This window comes from Lactuca virosa, chromosome 9 (assembly GCF_052849685.1).
Source record: "Lactuca virosa cultivar CGN04683 chromosome 9, Lactuca_virosa_CGN04683_v6, whole genome shotgun sequence".
Taxonomy (NCBI): domain Eukaryota; kingdom Viridiplantae; phylum Streptophyta; class Magnoliopsida; order Asterales; family Asteraceae; genus Lactuca; species Lactuca virosa.
The window spans coordinates 62,951,214-62,977,380 of NC_136434.1; the positions used below are offsets into that span (position 1 = coordinate 62,951,214).

The 26,167-nt window shown below is 38.8% G+C and overlaps 2 protein-coding genes across 2 annotated transcripts; one reads left to right on the forward strand and one right to left on the reverse strand.

Annotated features, from left to right (window-relative positions):
- The first annotated feature begins 1,201 nt into the window (after window positions 1-1,201).
- LOC145138659 (uncharacterized) lies at window positions 1,202-2,024 on the forward strand. The gene is made up of 2 exons (XM_079072699.1): window positions 1,202-1,484; window positions 1,617-2,024. The coding sequence occupies exons 1-2, from the start codon at window positions 1,391-1,393 to the stop codon at window positions 1,895-1,897; spliced, it is 375 nt and encodes a 124-aa protein (XP_078928825.1). The 5' UTR covers window positions 1,202-1,390; the 3' UTR covers window positions 1,898-2,024.
- An 11-nt stretch (window positions 2,025-2,035) lies between these two features.
- On the reverse strand, window positions 2,036-5,318 carry LOC145138658 (uncharacterized). The gene is made up of 7 exons (XM_079072698.1): window positions 5,185-5,318; window positions 3,830-4,619; window positions 3,657-3,748; window positions 3,387-3,446; window positions 3,229-3,298; window positions 2,871-3,074; window positions 2,036-2,545 (listed from the first exon to the last, which is right to left on the reverse strand). The coding sequence occupies exons 2-7, from the start codon at window positions 4,562-4,564 to the stop codon at window positions 2,162-2,164; spliced, it is 1,545 nt and encodes a 514-aa protein (XP_078928824.1). The 5' UTR covers window positions 4,565-4,619; window positions 5,185-5,318; the 3' UTR covers window positions 2,036-2,161.
- Window positions 5,319-26,167: the final 20,849 nt, after the last annotated feature.

The window sequence follows — 26,167 nt, forward strand, 5'->3', positions numbered from 1 at the left end:
AAAATGTGTAAAAAATCGAAAAGTGCTGTTTGTGCTTGTGTAGGTGAACTGTAAATTTAAATGTCCGTTCGTGAGTTATCGAGTTAAGGTCGGTGCCGAATCACAACATTTTCAAGAACTCTAAAACATTTCGGCAGATCGGAAGGTGGCTGTAAGTAGGTGAAGATCCGTTCAAGTTGTAGGGCCGGTGTCGAATCACAACAGCACATAGCCGGAGAATCATGTGCCGGGGCACAGTGACAGTCCGATTTCCAGACCGCAGGGTTGAACGGAGCCATGGTGTCCGGCCGTCGGTTTGTGACTGATTTAGGAATCGGTGGTTCAGTTGGTATTTGGGAGTCGAAGAAAAAAGGAGTGACGAGAAGGAAGATCGGAGAGAGAGAGAGATTTAATTTTAATTTTATTTTTTTAAAATCTGAAAATCAGAAAAACAATTAAGAAAAAAAGAAAAAATCATATTAACAGGGATAAATCCGTCATTTTGAAAAAAATCATAATAGATTGGACCAAACAAACAACAAAATGAAAACTTTGGACTCTGATGCTAGTTGAAACTTTTTTGGACCAAAATGACAATTTTTGACAAACCACAGTGACCATTTGTGCAGTTTTGTCAATGCAAAATCACAAAACATAAGAAAACGTCCATGGAGAATCAACATTTATGCATATCCTTCGTGTTTGATATTTCTGTTTTCCTTATGTCAGATATTATGGTGTTCTTTAAGAGTCAAACGGATTATATATAGTAATGTGATGACCCATATATATATGGTGGTTTAAAAAAAATTGTCATCCAGAGCTAATGGCAGGGCTAAAATAAAAGATTGTTCCAAAAAAAAAAGTCTAACTTTAAAATAAAAGATAAAGTTCCATTGGAGATGCTCTAATGCAACCATTGCATAGCATATACATTCCACCTATGAACACTACATAATTGAGATGCATAATCAATCAATAAAAACAAAATTATAGGTGAAATGAAGCTAAATAGATCACATGAAAGGGCAACATCTTAGACCGGTAGGGTAAAAGAGAATCTTAGGAGGGTCCATGTCCAGAGACTAAAGAGTCGTGGGCATCTTATTTTTTCCTTTTTCCGAAGAAAACTAGGTTCCAGATGATGGTTTTTCACTTTTATATTACCTACCAACAACAGCTAATGTACGATATTCTTTTCTCAAACTAAATATCAGTTTCTTTGTCAAGCGAAATAGTGGACTGAAATACGCAAACGTAGCCTAATCAATAAAGATGACAATTACTCAAGTGTATGCTTTACCAAAAGGAATCATACAGATACAGTAGCTTATGGCTGACTGGAAGTCATATGTTGTCATTAGTATATAATTGGAAGAACACTAAAGCTAAGAATTGAAGGAAAACTGACATGGGTGCTCAACAGCTGATGCTATTAGCCGTGCTTCTTTTTTCCTTCTGTTCTCCTGCATCGTTTTCTCTAATTAGCAACAACTTGGTTTCAGGTTATCTTTCTCTTTCTCTCTCTCTTTACATTAATATGATATAGATTTTAAAAACTCATGATTTCAGAAAAACAAAGAGTTTTGTGATCACTTGTACTTTTTCTTGTCGACTGTGTGTGGATCTTTCTGTAGAAAAAATACAAGACAATAGTATATATGTAAACGCTGTGAGAGGTGGTGGTGGTGGTGGTGGTGGAAGTGGCGGGGTGCAGGAGGGAGGAGATGGTGGTCAGGCGAACTCCTCCCCACAAGGAGGCGGCAATGGGGTGGTACCTGTATATGCAGCCGGAGCAGCTGCAGGTCAACGTAGAAACCACAAAGGTGCTGCTTCAACTTATAACACATGTTGGAAATGGAGATTTGCAATACTCATAGCCACGTCAGCATCTCTTTTACATATCACTAGAAGATGAAATCCCCTTTAATTTCTACAACTCTTGTATTAACCACTGGTCTACTTTTATTGTAAAAAACAAGAAATACCAACTTTAATTTTTTTTTTGTTCACAATATATAAAGGATAAAGCATGCATCAACATATGTACATAGTGTAAGAAAATTCATAGTTGGATCAATTACTCAAGTCTCAACAACTAAACATAAAGTTTGAGTAAAGTTAACAGAGCACCCTTGTCTTTCCAAAATTGTCAAAAACAGTCCTTAAACATTGATTTATGTTAGGGCATAAGAACATAACTGTCATAACTACCGGGAAGTATAGCCGAAGAAGTCACTTTAGATCTAGAATCAGATTTCCGAAGTTGTGCATGAGATTCCGCTTGTTGTTGAAACATCTTTACAAGCTCTTGTAACTCCATTTTTCTCACCTCAACTTCCTCTTCCATAACAGGGTTTTTTAATCCAAGGTAAAGTAACCCTATAAAAATCAACACAATTCCTAGAACCCCAAGAACACATGAAAACAAAAGAAATGCAAAAGGTGAATTTTCAGATCCGGGAATCCCATCCACATTTATCCCGAAAAGTCCCGTAATAATCGAAAGAACAAGTCCACATCCCCCAAACACTCCCAAATTATGCGTCACCCGTAAGCTTTTGTCCTGGCAAAAGAGAATTTGTTAGTATGACAGAACAGGTAATACTCCGTCTGAGACTGATGTCAATGAAACAAAAATTACAAATTTGAGTCTCACCCAAAAAGACGAATAAAGTGGGACCCCCGGTTCCATCTTTTTTGGTGAGATAAAAAAATTGCAATTTTCGCAGGACAACTGTACTACACCTGGTGTAGTACAGTACAACCTGTACTGCATATAATTGTGTGGGACACAAAATATCCAAAAAGATGGGACCACTTGTTCCACCTTTTTGGATTGGACATATGATTGGAATTATGTCAAACACAGTACAACTTGTTATATTTACCTGTAACCAGGCGCGGACAGTGCTCTGCATGACATCTTGTACTGTGAACAGACGTCCACGTACGGCTTCTTGTTCCTCAATCATTTGTCGAGTGCTTTTTGTTATTCCTTCTAATAAACGTTTTGCTGCGTTACCTCTTAAATGTTGAAGGAGTTCAAAAACGATTTCTTCTCTTGCATGTAAAGACCATTTTACCCTTATAACCTTCAAGAAAAAGAGATACAAAAGATAAATTCATATTGGGAATGGACGTGAATATGGAATAAAAAATAGAATCTGTTCTTGTGTCAATATATTTCTATTTAATTATTTAATAATTTTTTGATTTTTGTAACTGATGATTCCATATTAACAATACCTGTGCAGATAGCCTTCTGATTTCTTGGTTTAATATTATGCTGAATAGATGCAAATCCTCATGGTTTCTCCTAAAAGTGAGCAGCTAAAAAATGTAAGAATTTGAGCATTATTACATAACACAAGAAGTGAAAGTTTCATTTGAGTGAATTTAAGAACCTGTCCATGAATTTCAATTCAACTTCATCAGCTGCTCCAAAGATGTATTTTCTAAATAGTCTATTAAACCCAAAAAATAACCAAGATTACTAAAAAGTAAAAGATCAAGAAACTCAACTATAATCAAGATTATCTAAAAACTTTGTAAATTAAAAGTTCATATTTTTTGTAAAGATAAAAGAAGCCTTTTCATTATTTTTTCAAAAATGAAAAAGTTCATATTGTGAATGCTCTAATTTGGCAGATAAAAGCAAAGAAAGGATATTCCACCTGTCATCCCATCTGGCAAGGCGGCTTGCTAAGAGTGCTATAACTTCATGAATGGTTTGAGGCAAATTACCACCTCCTGCAGTAAGAAGCTCCTGTTTGAATCAGTTAATAAAGATTAAAATAAATAAATTCAAACAAAACAGTAATAACAAGACTGTTGTATACAGAAAAACCTGGACTTCTGAAACTCCTAGGACATTGATGTTTGTTCCAGAACCTTTAACATGTAATGCAGTAACTAAAAAGTTCTGAGCTTGCCATGATCTTAAAACAACTGGAATGTCATCTTCTTCAACATATGGATCACCTGCTGATTGTCCTAAAAGCTCAAATAACAGTCCACCTGCAACCCTAACAGGAACCTCATAAAGAAGGTGTTTCATTCGCTCACTTATAAGCTTGCTTTCATCTCTTAAAGCAATACTGATAGCTGGATGTAACCACTTTGATGAGTTAGTTAACCATGACTTCACTGAATGATGTTCTGCATCAACATGACACCACCATGTGGGACCCACGGGTCGTTCCCTGTAAGGAACAGCAATGTCTGCAACTGTGACTTCATCATCATCGATTGCAAGCTCTGTATGTTGAGTTTCCCAGCAGCCATTGACTTGTATTGACTCCACAAGTTGAGTGATTCTTGACCAACCAATTGGTATCCAGTAATTTCCAGTTTGTGTATCATCTAAAGTATCAATTCCATCACCATATGATGAACTGGTTCTTATGGTTTTAGATCCATGTTTCTTTCCACCGATTGTATCTTGTGGTTTATGCTTTTTGTGGCCACGTAGAGCTTCAAAAGCACAAATTAGTCCATCAGTCCATAGGGTACAAGTCTGCAAAGCATCCTTACAGCTACCCGTTTGATGTTTATGATTGTCGTACTTCTTCATATTGTTCATGGTTTCACAAACATCACCAGCTATCCAATCATCGGAAGTTTGAAGGATACAGTGCCTGAAATCATCAAAGCGGAAGCGTTATGCATCTACGGTTCAAACAGAAGATACTTTCAGCGTCGATTTAAACGAGTTCTCTACGATTTCGAGGAAATTTAGGGCAATTTCATTGAAGTTTGTAACGATTAGAAGATCTCCGTGCCAAGTGTTTTACAGAACTTGTAGCAATTTTGAAATATCACTCTCATAGTTAAAACTGGAGCGATTTCATTATACCATGATATGAAAGCCATTTCAAGCCTCAAACATTGCAATTCTTCACGGCGTAAACTCTATAACTGCAAAATTGCTCATAAACTTGGAGAATTCAACAATGGAACACTTTTCTAATTTCTTAGCACAGAGAGAGTACATACTAGACTTTCACATAAATCTACATTAACAAAACTGAAACTTTTTGAGGTATTTGCCGGAATCATACGAATTTATGCCTATTCTAGCATGGAATATGTGGAGTATCAATTTGAAGTTCAAAATTCCCTAAATCAAATTCCTAAAGCAGCTCCAAACTTAATACGTACTAACAAATACATTAAATGATGATAATAGAAGCAAGATATTACCGATTTCAGAATGGATAGATGCAGATAGAGCTTCTTTGATGCGTAATTGTGATTTTTTTCCTGCGGTTTGTGAAGGGTGGCAACTCTAACAATCGCCACCGTAACTGACGCACTTATCGTCGATAATCGGTGGCAAAAGTACATATTGATGATTAATTAAACATATTACAAATTAATTGAAAAAACATACCTATTACATATTCATTAACCGGTATTTTTATAAACATATTATAAAATAGTGGTACAACTCATATATTATATGGGTTTATCTAAAAAAATAAATAAATATGAATACCTAACAATTTAAAAAATTTAAATTTATAAAAAGAAAAATATTTGTTTAAAAGGAAAAATTAAACAAACATGTATTACATGAGTTTATCTAAAAAAATAAACAAAATGAAGATTTAACAATTTAGAAAATTTAAATTTATAAAAAAAAAATTAATTATTAAAATTGAAGTGTTTATTTATTTTTTAAGTTTAAACTAATAATCTAAATAAATAAACAATTAAAATAATAGATTCAATTTAGAAATTATAAATAAATTTGTATTAATGAGTTTGATATACATTTATTATTACATTTAAGTATTATATGAAATTTAATAAAATGAAAAAAGCCACAAAATGACACTTGTATATAATTTAATCCAAATTTACCATAAAATGACATATGACATAATACATAAAAAGATAAGAAGTAACAAAATTATTTTCATTTGTTAGGAAAGATATAATCACACCATAATAATAAAAAAAAATCAATGTTTTTTGTAATGTGTATGTGACATCCCCAAAATCACGGCCAGAAAAGACCGGTTTCATTTATGCTTTTAAAATAATTTCAGAGTAAATCCATTGATTTAAAAGAGTTGCGGAAATTTGTCCCCAAAACAAAACATGATAAAATAAAGTTTATCAAAACATTTCTTAAAGAAATGTATTTTCATTATATATCAAAACTCGGGATGTCATGTTCCGATACAGACCAAAAACATAAACAATATAATATAGACCTTACAACAGTTACATATAACTACTGGTCTATAATCCAAAAATATATTGACAATGTCATCCAACTTATGCTCTCGCGCCACTACCTGTAATACAGAGAAACTGAGTGGGTCAGGCTTGGGAGCCTGGTGAGCATATAGGGTTTTCAACCCACAATAAATAAATATATTTAGTTCATCAACCAACAATAACCTGATTATCCATTACCGTTATCCTCACTTTATGTCCCTAAAACAACAACTATTACATGGGACCTAATCTAGGATTTTCATCGGGACGGACATTACTACAAAGGGGTTTCCTTAACAATAGATGTCCTAAAGGCAACCATGAGGGGGATAGAGTACAACAAATGAACACCCAAGTTCATTAACACCTACAGGTAATGAGTCTGCTAGCGTTCCACTGGACTGTCTAGAAAAGTCTGTGGTCGTCATCTAAACTCCGCTAGATGACTGAATCAGCAACAACAACGAGGCCTCTCATCATTTTATTTTATCACACACCAACTGTCTACCCATGTTCTACCCAACATATTAGTAGATAAAATATATGCATTTATATACAGTTTAAAACATGTATAAAACATCCATTCAACAACTAGTTTAAATAAACAATTAATATATAAACACATAGCACGTATTTTATAAAGAATACTTCGTATCTATGTGTTAGAAGAAAACGAATATACACTCACTCTTAACATATACTTAATACATTCAAACAATACTTGTATTAAAATCATGTTTATGAAAGAGACTATACACTCACTTGATCAGAAGATGATCGGACAGCACCTCGTCTATTAAAATAATCTTTTCCGATAAAAGCGGGATGCTTTCTTGAAAACCGGGCTTCTTGCGGGCAAAGTTTCGGCTCAGAAACTTCACTTCTCGGGATCTTCGGGGATTCGGAACTTGCCTCGGGTCTCGAGAATAATACCGGGGCTTCGGGGGTATTTCTTGCACGCAAAACGAGAAAATATGGGAGAGAAAGAAAGATTTTGAGCAAAAAAGATCGGCAGCCTCGCATGCCCTTTTATAGGGGCTGAACCTCGCACGTACGCTGGGCGTACGAAGCTCTACGCGGGGCGTAGTTCGGATCAGGCTTCCAGGTGGCGAACTTCGGGTGGGGCGACGTGGCCTCTTCTGGACCGAGGAAAGCAGCAGTACGTTGCGCGTACCCATCTCGTACGCAGGGCGTACTTCGGTGTCGACATGTACGCATGGCGTACCTCCTTGTACGCTGGGCGTACCTCGCATCCCCAGGCTCTCTTCGGATAAGCTTTGGTATGCGTGCCATGATCTTCAAAAATACATAACTTTCGCATACGAGCTCCGTTTTCGACGTTCTTTATATTCACGCGTAGGTGAGACTATGCTCTACAACTTTCATTTAGACTTTGTCGGCTAATTTTGAATTTATTTTTATTATATTATTTTTAGTAGGCCGAGATAGGAAAACTCTGTTATAAAGTCATAACTTCTTCATCCGACGTCCGTTTTCGTCTGTCTTTTTACCGATGGGCTACTAACGACGAGATCTTCGATTCTTGTTTAGATTATTTTGGCCAATTATCACTCGATCTCGATTTCGAGATTTCGGGCTGCATACCGCTCAGTCGAAACTTAGAAAAATCATAACTTCCTCATACGAAGTCAGATTTAGACGTTCTTTTTATGAACGCTCTCGGTTTAATGCATTATACAACTTTCGTTTAGATAACTAAGGCTAGATATCGCTCTATCTTAAATTCATATTTTACGTCCTTCAGCGTCGTGCCGGTTCCGTCGCGAAACTTCGACAGGTCATAACTTCTTCGTTATAACTCGGATTTCAGCATTCTTTATATTTTCGGAAACCTTGCCACGACCACTACAACTTCATGTAGAGATATCGGGCTAATCTAACATTTCATTTTGACGCTTATTTTTTATTCTTAATTAAGTTAAGCCACATAATTTAGCATAAAACACATAATACTCAAATAACACATTCTTACTATTTCAAAATGAGTTACAAGGGTTAACCTAGACTATTATAACAACATTAATGCCTAGCCCAGAAACACGGGCGTTACAGTGTATATATTCACCAATGTGTATATATGAATATTATCAATATTCACAAATGTGCATATATACACAATGCACATTTATAGTTTTCACATCGTTTTTTTTTTCGTATTTTTTTTTATCTACGATTGGCCTAGACGTTGATTGTTAAGTTATTTTTGAACAAATCATTGTTTCTTAATACACTTGAAATGTTGATTTTTGTTATTCATTTTTAACCGAGAACCAAATAAAATAACCTAAAAACCGATTTACACAAACATTCTTTGCTTCGGTTTCGGTTAATATTTTAGAAGTAAAAAAAAATGATTAAACCTAATTGAATAAACAGATAACCAATTAAAATGACGAATAAAACCCAACATACATTAATAACCTAGTCTAACAGTTTAGTTCTTAATTATGAAATAAGAAAAAAAAACATGAAAACTATAAATATAAATATATGCAAATTACAATAAATACTTAAATAAAAGTCATTTTTTAATTATGGTGGTGTTGGTTTTGAAAAAAAAATGGCCAAAAAAATCTCAAGTTTTACATAAATATTGATTCTCAAAAGAACTTTTAACTTTGTTCACATTTAGTCTTTTTTTTTGTATACGATATACTAGCTAATTTGTTGAAACTGTTCACATTTTACCCTTGTAACCTACATCAATCGTTAACAAGGGTAAAATGTGAACAATTTAAACAAGTTTGATGGTATATGGTGTATAAAAAATGACTAAATGTGAACAAATCGATAGTTCGTAACCCTCCTAAGTCATTTTTCCTAATAAAGAACTAATATTTTTCCATCCACGCGTTTTGGCTGCACCAAAATGTTGTTATGAAATGTAACATCCCAAAAATAAGGTAAGTTTTTCCATTTTTGAAACCAATCCACAATCATAAGTGTTTACAAAACATAATTTCCAAAAGTCATAAACTTGAATCAGAGTATCCCAAAATCATAATCTCATAAACATCTAGGATGATGTATATGATCAAGCCTTGGCCTTGCCCCTATCCTCTCGAGTACCTGAAACCATAACAATCAAACTGTAAGTCAAAGCTTAGTGAGTTCCCCCAAAATACCACCATAAAACATAAACAACATGCATAGTGGGTCCACAACCATCATACTGGATTACCCTTGAGCCCACAACATGAGTCTCGTTTTCCCACCTAGCCCACAACTCATGTCTGGATTGCTCCCGAGCCGACAACATAAGTCTGGCTTGTCATTCCGGCCCACAACTTATGTATGGTTTGCTCCCAGGTTTGTTGGCTTCTACACAAAGCAGTATTGCCTCAACCCAACCGTACTATGTCGACATATGCAATAAATAACATATAACCAGGAAAAATATATTCATACAGATCTAACATATAACTACAGCATAGCAACATCCTATATACCAGGATACATAACCTAGTGGCCGACATTAGTGCCTTCGACCTACGAGTACAGTGAGGAAAACTCACCAATCACCTCACAGTCTGAAAGATAGCAGAAATGAATGTTGCTCCAAGTGACAAATCTACAGGCCACCTATACAAAAAACAGTGAATTTAATATCAAACAATTTCTCAAATTACCCAAAATGGCCCTAAGTTAAACTTGGTCAAATTGTTGGTCAAAGAGTCAAAAAGTCAAAGGAGGTCAACACAGGCCGAGCACGCTCAGTGTACTCAGTCACTGCGCTCACTGTAGTTAATCCCTTCCTGATTACGGGGCTACATCCTGGTACACTCAGCGTACCACCAAGTACGCCCAACGTACTCATCCAGTTTCATTTTCCTTCATTAAGTGCTTATTCCATTAAGATACCACGTCCACAGCTCAGATCTAGTCCTAAATATCAATCTAAGTCATAAAGTTTCCAAATTTATGACTTTTCATGGCTAGAAGGAGTCCAAACACCAAAAGCCTAACTTAATACACAAACCAAATCATCATAACTCTTGCATAGAGGGAAGAAAGGGACCAAAATCACATTTTTATGACCCAAAGCACCCAAAAACGTCTGAAAGGACAACTCATTTGGATTAGAGTAAGCCATACTCATGAATACCAAGATTATGGGACTAAAATGCATAAAACTTAAGAACTTAGCAAGATCTAAGGAAACATTTATCAAGTTTCTAACTTTATACCTTCTAGAGTTGAGGAAAGCAATGTAGGCTCTAGATCCACAAGCTTGAGCTTCAACAATCAACAAGCTTGGACTTCTCTTTCTTTCAAAATGCACCCAAAAGACATAAAAAGGCTCAAGATTTCCTCTAGGGGCTAGGGTTTCGAGTTGGAAGCTCAAGAGGGTGGTGGTTGATGTTAGGAAAGACCCCAAGGGGTTAGAGTCCTTAAATATATAGGGTTCAAAACCACAAAATTAAGGTTGTAACATTGTGGCGGTACGCTTAGTGTACCATAAGTTACGCTTAGCGTAACACCCTAAAAACGCGTCCCCTTCAACCTAGTACACCCAGCGTACTACCTAGTGTACGCCCAACGTACTACCAAACTCCTTTTTCAAGCTTAACTTCAAACAACCATAACTTCTTTGTTTCAATTCCGTTTTCGATGATCCTTATATCCATGGAAAGGTATCGGCGAGCTCTACAATTCTATCTTGATACGAATGACTAAAAAAATCTCGAACTAAAATCCTTAATTTATGCAAGAAGCCCAAAACATAACCTTTCCCATTTTACCCCTCAGCTTCCATTGCACGATACAAGGTTTAAATCACTTATCCAACATCATACACCTCCAATAGAGTCTAAACTCCATTCCATTGAAGCCCAAGGCCCCCATTTGATCCATTTATTGTCCACAATCCTGAAATAAGAACTTCACGAAACAGGATGTTACAATTCTCCCCCACTTAAATTGGATTTCGTCCTCGAAATCCGTCTTGGTTAAGGTCTATGAAGCAACGTCAACATTTTCCGTAAGCTCTCTCTAACCATCTCGACACCAAGTCATATTATAAAGAAACTTGAGAGAACACTCGGGAACCCACAACCATCAACGAAAAACCTAATAACTTGAAAATGCTAAACCACAAAATTTTCCTTCTCTCCCTAAGTACATAACCTCACTTCTAGATAAAACCACTACAACCAGGAACTCTCAAACCTACAACTACAAACCAAATCCGATAATATACTCCCTGAAACGGTAACCCATCAGTCTAAACTTCAGAAGCCATACATAGGGCTGATGATCATCCAACAGAAAGAATACTCAAAACATCCTGATCATGAATCTCCCAAAATTCCAAATTCTAAAAATCGTGCCGGAAAACCTTGTATACACACTTGACTTCCTGACAAGTTATCACCGATCCACTACTCCCACCAGTATAATGATGGTCAATCCAAGAATTCTCACATAGTGTCCAAATCCCTTGTCAGTTCATGCGTATCACCACCTAACAAAACACCTAAGACATTTGCGACGAACTTCATGACTAAAGATTTCAGAACTGATACCCAACATTGGTTACCCAACCCCTAAAAAATCCTCTAGAAAACGTGGTCCATAATTGCAACCATTCATCAAGCGACTTCCGGTGCACCACTAATACATCCATAAAGACAAACTTCTACTATCCTTAAGATCCAACCCAGCTGGTCATGGAGTCTCCCGACTCCCAACAATGCACTAACACCCAAACATGTCAACAAGACTAACGATCTTAAGACATAAGATTTTCAATCAAATGACTACCGGGTCCCACCAATATGAAACATACATCCACTGGTTCACGATATATTGTGACACATTCTAACCACTAAAACGATAAGCTCACGGTACCACGCCGATCTTTCTGTCATTCCATTACTAGCCTGAAAACTCACGACCAGTACCACGGGGACCTAAAGATACTCAACCTCAATCCACCGTCTTGCAGGAACCCAATCATCGTCCATCTTAATGCTAACTAAACATAACACGACCATACCCTTTTTACCACGTACAATTCCTTTCACAGCACAGGCTGCTACAAATCCATAATCCAAAGAAAACATGGTCGCACATGACTAGATAATAGGATAGGTGATCACACTCTTGTTCAAATTCAAAGGCTATAACCCAAATAAGAACCATGCATATAATTTGAACCAAATGCTCAATTGCTATCTCGTCCAGCCCACATGCACCCCTCACGACAATATCTAATGAACTTAACACAATACACAGCCTTAAGGGAACCCATAACCAACCTTGGATCTACTGCGTTCCTTTTTCCTCACAACCTTACCCAAAGGGTGAAGTACCAGTAGATCTAAAGAAATGACGAACCTCAATAATTAACAGAAAACATCCTCATGAACGACCAAAACAAGATCACATACCTTAATTGAGACTGAACAGATCCCATTAATACGTAACTAGCTCGATAAAACTTTTAAAGTTATCCAGAAATGCTACTAAAACCCTGGTCGGATCCATCCAAATACTGACCCTGCCAACATGACATGCCAAAATTTGATTATATGCTGATCTAAAGTCACGTCTGGAAAACTAAACAGCACCGCCCCAAATTCTGAACTTCCAATAATCAAGGACATCTGCCAAACTCGAGCCGAACTTGACGATAGGTTGATGCATCTATTAAACTTGGTCTAATACAACTTGAAACTTCCAAAGAATCTCCGTTACTGATGATGAACGAAATGACCAACGATCGAGGATGCATTGTCAACTAATCTAATGATCCAATACACTACTGAACCAAATCCCACGTGGAGCTAAACATACCAAACTTTGAAGCTGATTTACTGTAACATCCCAAAATTTCAGAAGTTCAATGAAGGGCCAAAAGTGTAAATAAAAGAAGGGACTCGATGAGTGGGTCTGCTTACTCGTCGAGTCGGAGCGGGATTCTGTCGCGTTTTAAGTGGCCAACTCGCCGAGTCGGCGGCTTGGACTCGACGAGTTGGTGCTGTAGAGAGAAAACCCTAATCCCGGGGGTTGTGCCCTATATAAAGAACATTATAACCCACCCTTAGCCTCTTTACTACCCTTTTGAGATCCAGAAACCCTAAAATCGAGTGAGCCTCCATTAATAGAGAGAATAGAGCTTTGGAGGAGGAAATCTTGGAAAGGGGCTTGAAGATCAAGAGGCTTGCTACAAAGGAGTGGTGTAGATCCGGGATCTACTTCAGTTGGAGCTTATATTGGAGGTAATAATCTGTTGCTTGGGCTCTTTTGCATCTAGATCTTTTATCATTTGAGATTTGGGGCATTTTTGGTATGATTGAGAGCTATTTCGAGTTAGAGGCTTAGATCTGAGGTTTCTACCTCAGATCTAGGCTTGTGATGGTCCAAAATGTCATAAAGCTCCTGTCTAAGAGTTGTTGGTGAAGCCCCCTAGTCCTTAACCCTAGCCCTAGAGTGTTTTGGGCCTATATCTCCTTGGTTTCACGTAAAGTTTGCCACTTTATGTGAGGGTTAGACGGTAGAAGAGTGGATCTATGGATTGGAGCCCCTGCATGGTTCGAAAAGCCACTGTATGGATTGAGAACTGGAGAGACTCGGCGAGTCACATGGGTGTACTCGACGAGTTGTATGAACATATGCATGGACTCGGCGAGTTGGAAGAACAACTCGGCGAGTCTGTTGAAGATTGCCTTGGACTCGGCAAGTCTGTTCTTGGACTCGGCGAGTCTGGTCGCAGAACCCCAATCTCTTCTGGTTAAACCTCGAAGCAGTGAGTCGGGAGGTGACTCGGTGAGTTGAGCAGGATGGGACTCGGAGATCGTTGGACTCGACGAGTCTTGGGGTGACTCGGCGAGTTGAGTCGTGTTCTAAGAGTTTTCAGAGTATAAGGACTCGACGAGTCAACGGGTTGACTCGGCGAGTAGAGTCAGTGATGAAGTTTGACTTTGGCTTGGACTTTGACTTCGACCTTCATGGGTGTTATGGTAATTGGTTATTTATGTCAATGGTCCATTGATGGCAATAGGTGTTGGGGTTTGGAGCAGTGCTTCGGGAGTGTGCTTTCGTGGTTTGGTTCTTCAGGTGAGTTATCCTCACTATACCCAAGGGTCTAAGGCACCAAGGCCGGCCCTTTGATTTGTTATTTGAGATAGTTACTGCTGTGATATGTTAGTTGGCATCCTGGTAGATAGGATGGTTATATGATGGTATGCTCTGTTAGATCGGTATTCTGGTAGATTGGATGTGGCTATGCTTAGTGACCTGTAGTTGGTCTGACTGTCTGTATGCTGGTAGGAGATTACCTGTTATATGTGCACGTGTTGAGAAGTAGTAGAGGGTATTCCATCCCGATAGGATGATAGGGCCCTAGTATGTTGTCCTGTAGACTGTTATATGATTATTTGATAGGTGCACATGTTTGCTAGTATGTGGGCATTCCAACCCGATGGTTGTGGGCCAGGAGTATTCCATCCCGGTAGGATGATTGGACTCATAGTAGGTGGGCATTCCAACCTGATGGTTGAGGGCTAGGAGTAGTCCATCCCGGTAGGATGATTGGACTCATAGTAGGTGGGCATTCCAACCTGATGGTTGAGGGCCAGGAGTATTCCATCCCGGTAGGATGACTGGACTCATAGTAGGTGGGCATTCCATCCTGATGGTTGAGGGCCTGGGGCATTCCATCCCGAGGGATGATTGGACCCATAGTAGTTATTGTATGTATAGGTGTGTGGGCATTCCAACCCGATGGTTGTGGGCCGAGAGTATTCCATCCCGAGGATGATTGGACTCGTAGTATGTTGGCATTCCAACCCGATGGTTGAGGGCCTGGGGTATTCCAACCTGACGGTTGATTGGACCCATAGTATGTTGTTCATTGCTGTATGTGTATGTTTATGTGTGTACGGGTATTTTGGGGGAACTCACTAAGCTTTTGAGGTTACGGTTTCAGTTTATTGTTTCAGGTACATCAGGTGATCGTGGCAAGGCAAAGGCGTGATCGTACCGCTCCTCATATTTCATGATTTTGTGATTTGGTTATGGGGATACTCTGATGTTTAAACTATTTTGAAAACAAGTTGTAATAACTTAATGATTTTTGAATGGGTTAAAATGTTTTAAATCGGCTTGAATTTTATGGGTGTTACAAGTTGGTATCAGAGCCTTGGTTTGAGTGAATTGGAGGAACATTCGTGTGAATCCAGTCTCAAATCAAGGAAAGATTTTTAAGTGGTTTTCAAATGGTTTTCAAAATAAGTAAAGGAGGATGCAGAGGGTACGATCAGCCGGAGCCAGTAAGTAGACCCCAAAATACCATACAGTTATTTGATTATTGTGATATGTTAGAACAACATGCTAGTACTAGGCTAGGGATCTTCAGGAATTAATTGCCTGATTTCATGATGCCTGTTGGCCTAGGGTATTCCTTATATGAGATTGACATCATTACTGTAGTTACTTGTGTATGCATCACAGTTGTATATAATTACGATCTTATAGCCTGAGAATGTTGATCTGGCCTTATGTTCTGTTCTTATTGATTAGGGCTTAGGGTAGGATTGGATATTCGAAAGTCTATAGGGTCCAGCGTTATGTATGGCTAGCATACACTAGTGCTGCAGCGGTTGATGGAAGTTTCATGGATAGGTGGGTAGTGAGAGGCCGGGAGGCCAGTGATGAGATATTTAGCATTCGTCTAGAGTGAGGATTTATCGCTCTCTATGTATAGGTATATTGTAGGGTGTTGTGGTGATACTTGAGACAAATATGGGTAGGTGTGGAAGGTAGTATGGGCCCGTACTACTGAAAGCACAGGACCCATACGTGTATCAAGGAAGTCACAACCCCCATGGTTGGGTTGGAGTCGGTTCCCATGATTATGGTATGGATTATTAGAGACGTTTTGAGACCGGGTCCGGATCAGGATCGAGAACTGGCAGCCAGGATAGGCTAGTGTTGTCAGAAGATCGTGTCAGGAGGGGATCATCCGGGAGTAGGTGATCGAGATCGTTCGGGGATGGATTCCGGAGATGATTGGGTCTTTTAAGACCGTCATGGTTGAGTATTTCAACGAGCGCTATGCAGCCATTGCCGAGACGGTTGCCGTGGCAGCTTTAACAGCTGTAATGACGGCAAAGGGAGGAGCTGGCCGAGCTTTCTAGTTCTGGGACACATTCTGATGAGCAGAGGGCTGCAGTTATTTGGATTGGGAAGATGATTTGTACTCGTTATATTTCCGCGGGTTGAGCGGGAGAGGTTAGCATGTGGGTTTCTAGATTTGAGGCTCGGGGGTTTGCTCGAGGCCGGAATGTGAGTCGTGGGAACTCCGGAAGGGAGTGATGATTATGTTCAGATGGGGTTTTGCAGTTGGAAGTGGAATGGTTAATTGATGGATTGGACTATCGTTTTATAGGGCAAGGATTGTGCCCTTTCAGTTTTCCGAGCTCGAAGGAGTGAGCAGGCTTGTGACCCCAGGATCAAGTTGTATTCTTGCTCGGGGTCAGTTGGTTGAAGGGGTTGGCGATATTATTTCAGCGTCGGTGAGCTCAGGACGGTCGACGTGGCATAAGTATTTGTGAGGTCCGGTTTGCCTTGGATCTCTTGTATCGGACGGAAAGGATTGATTGTGCGATCTATTGCACTTTTGGGATTGTAGACTATGTCTTGGGAGTAGTTGTAGCCCGGTTTAGGGCAGAGGTTGTTTCAGCTACTGCAGTTCAAGCGGTGGGCGGTTGAGCTGGTAAGTGAGTCAGGGTGCGAACCCTGAAGAGAATGATTTCTAGAGCCCGAGAGCGGGAAGCTTGTTTGGAACACCTTTAGGAAAAGGGGTATTAGGTGTGAAGTCGGTGGATAGGGTTCCACAGAAGGGTTATCCATCATCGTCAGGATTCAGTGGTTTCAGCAACCGTTAGTGATTTACGAATGAAAGCGCCAAGGGAAGTGGTTCGTTGCTGAGGTATTATTTGCAGCATTTATCTTTTGGTCTCCAAGACATGAGGGTAGGACCATTCAAGCATTACTGACTGTCGGTTGCACTGGGATACAGAAAGTGTTCATCTGATTATTAGAAATGTGTGATCAATTGGGAAAGAGTTGGTTGTCATCGGATCGATTGTGGGAAAGTGAGAAGGGTTGGGAACTTCCCCAATGTCTATGTATTGTGAAGACTTAGTCGAATCTAAGTGGGGGAGAATCGTCCCAGGATACAGAAGCAGGAGCGGTGTTGAAAATGGGATAAGTCTCGCATCATTGGCAGGAAGGAAGACAAATCAAGTGGCTGTTGGGTTGGAGGATTGTGTGAGTTGGGAGTTTGGTAAAACTCCCCATCATGTGTATCACGTCTTCTCGGTGGTTGATAACAGAATTCGGGGAATCAGGTTGGAGTTCTGATCATGGTTTGAGTTCAGTTCGAGTATTCGGTCGAGGTTGTGCTCGACTCTGAGGGTTTTTGGAATGATAGATTGAGGGTTTTGTTAGCTGCCAGGGCTCGACAATACATTCAGCACGGGATTGCGGGTTATTTAGTGTATGTAGTAGACACGCGGGTCAGGGAACGGGCCACGGATTTCCGAGAGGGTGGAGAATCGACATGAGGCCTAGGGTTAGGCTGGGGATATAGTCCACATAGTAGATCAGGAGTTCGAAGCCCCAAGTGGGTGAGAACAGGATGCATGGGAGAGAGCATCAAGAGGGGTAGTCCAGGGAGATGCTCAACAGTTTAGAGCGGTCCGGGTAGACTGAAGGTCATTGGGGCGTACCAGTCAGACCGAAGGCTCGGAGAACGGTCCAGACAGGCTGAAGGCCCAGAGAGGTGGTCCAGACATGCTGAAGGTTCTGAGAGTGGTCCAGATAGACTGAAGGCCTGGTAGGGCGGTCCAGTCAGGCTGAAGACTCTGTATATGTTCGTAGATCTATGTTCAGGTATTGAGTAGGCTGCTATGCTATGACAATCAATGGGGTTGTTCCTAAGTGTAGAAAATGTTGAGGAGCATGCGAAAGACTCTGTATGGATTGTAGGTTATGTAATTAGTCTGAGTATATATATATGTGTGTTATGGGATAGCGACGTGCTCCACAAGTGTACGATGTAGAGTAAGGTTCCGACATTTCGGCACCAACTGATGATGCGATGTCATGGTTCAGGTCTCCTTGGAAGAGGAGAAGGTGAGTAGCTCCAGATTGGAGATTTGGACAGAGGAGCTAGAGATAGCGGCGTTGATAGACTCGGGAGCAGTCTAGACCGGTGCTGAGCACCGTGTGAGGATATTCCAGTCGTAGGTCGTGGACCTAGAGATCGCGATAGTAATGTTCCATGTCATGATACATTTGGAGTAGAAGTGATGTCGAGATTCGGGTGAGTTACACTCGGTTGTGCCGAATCAGAGTAGATTAAAGGAGCTGCAAGGCTGGATCCTTGGGCTTCAAGTATGGTTGTAGGCATGGGTTATGTGAGTAGTGGTATTCCAATCTAGGGTATTCCATCATGAGGATGACCGGACCCTATGATTGTTTGGACATGGTGTGTTTGGTATTCCAACCCGAGGGTTGATTGGGCCAAACATGCATGAGAATGCGAGGGTATACCATCCTTGGGATGACTGGACCCGTTATAGGCGTACCTGGTATTCCAGCCCGAGGCTGATTGAGCTAGGTACGAATGGTTATGTGATATAGCTGGTTGATTCATGGGAGTTGCTAGAAGCTGAAGGATGTAGTATCCTGTCATTGTAAAAAGGGGAATAGATTCGGGATGGGAACATGATTCGTTCCTTATTGTAGGTTATCCGGGTTATCACCAATTTTGGGAGGAAGAAAGGTGGACTAGTGTTATAGCAGAGCTCAGTGAATTATTGTGGTGTCTAACTTTCGCAAGTCTCGAAGGTGTGTTCATGTCAGGAAGGTGGCAGTATCATCGGGTGATACTGGATTTATGTGTTCTGACTTTAAGTAGAAAAGGTCGGTGGTCGGCCGGGAGTATTGGCAAGGATACCACACGAGAAGAAGTTAATTTAAAAGGGGGTACAGTGTTAGGGTCTGGAAGGACCTGAGTTGATTGGGAAATCGGAATCTACAGTGCAGGAGGTATATTCAGAATCGTATACTGCAGTAGGCTTCGAGGACGAAGCCTAATTTAAGTGGGGGAGAGTTGTAACATCCCGAAATTTCAGAAGTTCAATGAAGGGCCAAAAGTGTAAATAAAAGAAGGGACTCGACGAGTAAGTCTGCTTACTCTCCGAGTCGGAGCGGGATTCTGTCGCGTTTTAAGTGGCCAACTCGCCGAGTCGGCGGCTTGGACTCGACGAGTTGGTGCTGTAGAGAGAAAACCCTAATCCCAGGGGTTGTGCCCTATATAAAGAACATTATAACCCACCCTTAGCCTCTTTACTACCCTTTTGAGATCTAGAAACCCTAAAATCGAGTGAGCCTCCATTAATAGAGAGAATAGAGCTTTGGAGGAGGAAATCTTGGAAAGGGGCTTGAAGATCAAGAGGCTTGCTGCAAAGGAGTGGTGTAGATCCGGGATCTACTTTAGTTGGAGCTTATATTGGATGTAATAATCTGTTGCTTGGGCTCTTTTGCATCTAGATCTTTTATCATTTGAGATTTGGGGCATTTTTGGTATGATTGAGAGCTATTTCGAGTTAGAGGCTTAGATCTGAGGTTTTTACCTCAGATCTAGGCTTGTGATGGTCCAAAATGTCATAAAGCTCCTGTCTAAGAGTTGTTGGTGACGCCCCCTCGTCCTTAACCCTAGCCCTAGAGCGTTTTGGGCCTATATCTCCTTGGTTTCACGTAAAGTTTGCCACTTTATGTGAGGGTTAGACGGTAGAAGAGTGGATCTATGGATTGGAGCCCCTGCATGGTTCGAAAAGCCACTGTATGGATTGAGAACTGGAGAGACTCGGCGAGTCACATGGGTGTACTCGACGAGTTGTATGAACATGTGAATGGACTCGGCGAGTTGGAAGAACAACTCGGCGAGTCTGTTGAAGATTGCCTTGGACTCGGCGAGTCTGTTCTTGGACTCGGCGAGTCTGGTCGCAGAACCCCAATCTCTTCTGGTTAAACCTCGAAGCAGTGAGTCGGGAGGTGACTCGGTGAGTTGAGAAGGATGGGACTCGGAGATCGTTGGACTCGACGAGTCTTGGGGTGACTCGGCGAGTTGAGTCGTGTTCTAAGAGTTTTCAGAGTATAAGGACTCGACGAGTCAACGGGTTGACTCGGCGAGTAGAGTCAGTTTGACTTTGGCCTGGACTTTGACTTCGACCTTCATGGGTGTTATGGTAATTGGTTATTTATGTCAATGGTCCATTGATGGCAATAGGTGTTGGGGTTTGGAGCAGTGCTTCGGGAGTGTGCTTTCGTGGTTTGGTTCTTCAGGTGAGTTATCCTCACTATACCCAAGGGTCTAAGGCACCAAGGCCGGCCCTTTGATTTGTTATTTGAGATAGTTACTGCTGTGATATGTTAGTTGGCATCTGTTGGATTAATGTCTAAGTGCATAACTATATTTGGTATGTACTTGACCCGACCCGACATGGTCCATTTGGGTTGCACTTCACCGGCGCAATTTATATGGATAGTCTTTTGAGAATAGTATATTTATGATTTATATTAATATATTATAAGTTCTAATATATTAATATGGAATCATATTATTTAATTAGTATTGATCAAGAATTAATTTAGAATTAATTAAGTGATCAAAAAGAACTAATTAAATATGGACTCTTATATATATGGAATGGGCCAAGTTCATTTAGGTTGGGCTAAGCTTTCATGGATGGTCCATGGAGCTTTTAACCCATGGATCCTATGTAAATGAAAGGTCATGGGTATTAGGGTTTACATGGATGTAACCCTAATCCTCCATAATATATAAAAGGGTCCTTGGCTCATAAAATTGGCACAAGTGTGTGAAAATAAGAGTGGGACGATTTTAGTGTGCATACATATTCTATCAAGTTCTTCCAAGGTGTTTTGGTGATTTGTGATTCCATTTGAGGCTTCCACACTATTAGGGCTAAGCTCTTAAAGCTTGAAGACATCAAGCTACATGAAAAGGTATGTCATCTAACTAGAACTTTGTAGTATAGGTGCTTCATAATATGCTAGTTAGGATGAAACCTTGGAATAGTTAATATTTGCATGTATAATAGAGAAAACATAGATCCAAGGTTTATAGGGTTGCATGTACACCATAGGAGTGTTAGAATGCTCAAAACCTAACAGTGGTATCAGAGCTATGGGTTGTTTTCTGTTATATTGATGCAAATGTTTTATTTTCAAGTTGAAAAAAAAGGAAAAAAAACATGACGTTTATCAAATTTTAAGATAATTACTTGTTTTTGTGAAAAACTAATTATTTGTAAAATTTGAATCATTTGCTATATGAGTTGAATTAGGTCAAATTTAGTAAAAGATAAAATGATATGATTATTTTATTAGTTTTAAAAGTTTGATCTAAAGAGTTTTTTGAAACCTCCATAAGTTATGGATATGAAAAGGTTTTTAAAAAAAATTGATTCAAAGTTTTTTATGGAGTTACAAAACTTGGTCTTAATGTTTTAAAGAATTCCATAACTTGTTCTTAAGGTATGGAACATGAAAAGTTTCATCATAAAACAAGTATTTAACTCCATAAGTTATGGAATCCAAAAGTTTTCAAGAGTTACAAAACTTGCCCTCAAGTTTTGGAATTTGGAAAAAGTTTTTTTATGATAAAAAAAAGAATTGAATTCTAAAACTCTTGGGTTCGTAACTTAAACAATTAATTAAATGATTTTAATTTTGAATTTAATAATTGGAATTATGATGTTTTTATTGAATAATTCAATTAACTCTTATGGACTTTATTAATAGATAATTAAAGTGTTTAATTAAAATAGAATTAATAATTCCATAATGACATGGTTTAAATTTAATTAAATTAAGAGTATAGTTTAATTAATAGATTAAACCACCAAGTATTTTAAATGTCTAAAATACACCCTTATACTATTATAATATTAAAAGTTTAATATATTATATGTATAAGAGCAAGTCGTCTTACCATTAGTAGGCCTCATTCACGAAGCTGGTCTATAAGGGGGGTATAAGATTACTGCCTATAAAATGGCAGTTTGATGGGTGTCCACTCTCACCCACCGCTTCCTTGACTGGTGGAGGGTCGTTAGCCGAACATGTAGGACAAGGACTATAATTCTCCCTTCATTATAAGTATAATGATAAATACTAAGTAACTAAACACTTATAAATTCACAATCTTAGTTACTTAGGAAAATTTGAATAAGGTGCTAATCCATGAAATTACACTTTGCACTTTGTTTAAGCTGTTAGTGGAGCGTGTGTGGTTAACCGGCACACTAACCTGGACTTAACAAGGTAGGCAAAGGGTAACTTAATGTTTATCATAGTATCGTTGGAGCGTGTGTGATTAACCGGCACATCGATTGAGGGGTAAATATTAAGGGTACCAAGTATATTTGCATGGTTATTCACACCTTGTTTTGTGATCCTTGGCATCCCAGTCACAAAACCTGAAGGGCACACTCGAGATTGAAACATGCCTTTGAAAAGTTCAATGAATCTCAAAAGAATCTAGGAGTTTCAAAACCAATTAAAACCTAATAATACATTTCGTTTATCTTGGTGGAAATTGGTGAATCGTCATTCACCTACCTTCAAATATTTTATAGCTTGGATTACGGCATCCCTCTTCCAAGTTATAAAATAGTTTGCTGGGTCCTAGCCTTAATATTTCATATTGGGTGTTATATTAAGGACTTTAGATCAACTATCTTGAATATCTCCCAAAAAGATGTTTGGTTCAGACATCTATGATCCTCCCAAATCTCTTGGAACTTCACTTCCTCCACCTCCTCCAATTATTCTCCCTAACCCACAACTTCAAGGTCACTCAAGCCCTATTGGCAAGCAAGGTCTATGTGTGATCGCATCTTGGAGATGAAGTCACATATTGACAAGCCGGGAGAGTTGGGTGTCAAACTCTTGAGAAAGTTGGTGGTTCAATCACTTTCTAAGTCACACAGTGAATTCCTTTGGGATTACTATGAAACAGACTATGACATGACCCTTAATGCTGTTATCTATTTGCTTGGTGCTGCTGAATCAGCAATAATTTGGAGCACTGGGAGAGCAAATTTGATTAGTAGATCAACTTCCCAAACTACCATGGACATTAACAATGGTAACATTGGATATCTAGAAAAGCCTTCTCTTCCCAAGGAAAGGGATTGACCATAGTCAACTAGGTTGACCAAATGGTAAAGAGAAAGGCTAAGTCTGCGATAGTCCCATGTACCATTCCCAAAGAGTCCCTATGTTTCTCTTGCCAAAGGAAGGGGCATTGATTGCGAAGCAGCCTATTTACTTGAAAGATCATAAGGTTGATCAAGTTAAGAAGATTGACTCTACTTCAGTTAAAGTCCACTATCTAACTCTGTTAAGTTTCTATTCTGAGATTCTTGTTACATGATGTGACTGGGTCACATGTTGATGTTTTAAGAATCAAAGAAAAGTGAAGAAACTTAAAGGAAGTATATGCTGATTCTGATCGTGAAGATGGATCTCGATCGCATGGTTCTGTGATCAGAATGTTGAGCTGTTGCTTAGGAGTTATGATATATTGCTTAGGAATAGATAACAACAAAGTTTTTCATGTGCTTTTGCACTGTAAGGATAGTTTTTCTGCAAAGTTTTTAAAATAAAAGAAAAAATATTTTGATTTTATTTATTTTAAAATATCCTTACAATGGCATTTGTGAAAAGGAAAAAAATTGTTGCTTATATGATTCCATTAATAGCAAGAGTGGAAATATGAATTTGATTCTTTCATTTGTGGTAGTGTCTAAATTTTCCAAATAATGAACGATTCTCATCACCCAAGTTTCAGTTGGATAGAAACTTGGAATCATGCAAGTTGTATAGTATGATGAATGAGAACTTTCAAGCATTGGAAAATTAAGACTAATTACTTGTTCACATGGATGTGTGAGTCAAGTAAAGGACTAAGGGATCGAGTACATATTCTTGTGCACTGATCAAGCCCACCACAAATGTAACTTGAGTGACACATCTTAAAGAAGGTTTATTAACACTAGTGAAATGTAAGAGTAAAAGGTTTTCTACTCTTGTACATTTGAATTTGGTAAGTTGTGATGTTTTGGATAAAACAGAGACCAACTTAGGCCAATTGTGTTAAGTGTTTGTCTTGATTAGAATCCACACTATCTCTTGAATATTTGGCAAGAAAGTCTTATAGGTCAAGGAGACAGTGGGAGTCTAAAAGATCCTGAAAGGGTTTCAAGAAGTAATCAAGAATAAAACATGTATTTCATCACTAGCACACAACTAGAGGTTTATAACCTATCGTGTTGACATTTCTGTGCCCATTCCAGTTAAGTTGGCTATATATATTTGAGTTCTACATGTTCTCAATTGTTTGCATAACTACTTGGAAGCAATGGCAGGCCCTTGTGCTGCCAGGTGGCAAGAGGTTAAGATTGCACAAGTTCAATCCATATGAGTTAGGATTTGTCACTAACCTAGTCTTGTGATTATGGTTTGAAAAATTCACATGGATAAGAACACATACACCATAAAATCTAAGTGTCATAAGGTTTCTCTCCGATTCATGAAAATGATGGTGAGGAAATTCTTTCACCAAGTAGATAGCAATTGTGATATTTGCAGTTCTCAAAGTCGTTAGTGGAGCGTGCATGGTTAACCGGCACACTAACATTGACTTATGAGAAATGGCAAAAGGTCTAAACAATTGAGACTATGATTATGGCATCCCTTTTCATAGTTCTGAAATTGTTTAGACACACCTGTGATCTATCTAAGATAAGGTGTATGATTTTGATAAAGTCTTATCAAAGCAATCTAGTATCAGAAATCTGAACTTTGGTAAGAATGTCAATAAAGTATTGACTTCTAGAAGTCCAGCTGTTTTCTGGATACATGTCAAAGCTAGTGGGAGCATGAGTGTTATGCTAATAATCGTCATGTTAGTGGGAGCATGATAATTATGATAAGTATTGCAAGTTAGCAATGTTAATTATAGAAAACAAAAGTTTCAATTCGTGAGGTTGCAGGGGTTGAAAAAGTTGTTTTGCTATAATTAAGGGAGAGGATATTATACTTCATGTCAATTCTAAAAGGCTTAGAGTGAGATTTTAAGCTTAGATTGAGATTTTAATCATCTTTAGTCAAGAATATATATATATATATATATATATATATATATATATATGAATTTCATGTTGGATTGGTTCAACTTAAGGAAATTCTATATATTGCGTTCTCAAAATTCGATTATGATTACGGCATCCCTGTTCATAGTCAAATTTTGAGAATATGGCAAACAAAAAATTATTATGGCAAAAGACTAGAACCATGTCTTTATGTGAAACATCATGAATCGTGTCCCATTTACTTTGGGTACAAGATCGATTACATGTGCTATAATATTTACCCTTTCTGAATTTTCCAAATGCCTTGGGGAATTAAGGGGAACAATGTCTAGAATTAGATATGACTAAACTGATTAAGCAATTGTCGAGGACAATCTAAGGTTTACCAAAGATTGGTTGCTCAAGGACAGTTGGAAGTATACTGTTTAATATTGGAAGGACCATACTGACATAGTCTGAAAAAAGGCAACTCTTGTTCAGAAGCGGTAGTCAAAATGGGAATATTGAGCTGTCTTCATAAGTGGAAGCAATCTGTGTAAGGTTAAAGAAACTTAATGCAAGAAGCATGTTCAAAGCAATGCGCTTTGAGTTTGAGACATCGTTTCCATGGAATTGATCTCCATTGGGATACTCTGTAATGATTGTTGCCAAGCCTTTGTGGCTTTGTGCATAATCATTACAAGAGGAACATTGCATATAAGTTTAAAATCTAAACAGATTTCGATAAATGATAGGAA

Coding starts and splice junctions, on each gene's coding strand:
- LOC145138659 (XM_079072699.1), top strand. CDS start 1,391: ATGGGTGCTCAACAGCTGATGCTATTAGCCGTGCTTCTTTTTTCCTTC. Junction 1,485..1,616: donor TAGCAACAACTTGGTTTCAG/GTTATCTTTCTC, acceptor ATCTTTCTGTAG/AAAAAATACAAGACAATAGT.
- LOC145138658 (XM_079072698.1), bottom strand. CDS start 4,564: ATGAACAATATGAAGAAGTACGACAATCATAAACATCAAACGGGTAGC. Junction 3,749..3,829: donor TAGGAGTTTCAGAAGTCCAG/GTTTTTCTGTAT, acceptor TGATTCAAACAG/GAGCTTCTTACTGCAGGAGG. Junction 3,075..3,228: donor TCAGAAGGCTATCTGCACAG/GTATTGTTAATA, acceptor TTTTTCTTGAAG/GTTATAAGGGTAAAATGGTC.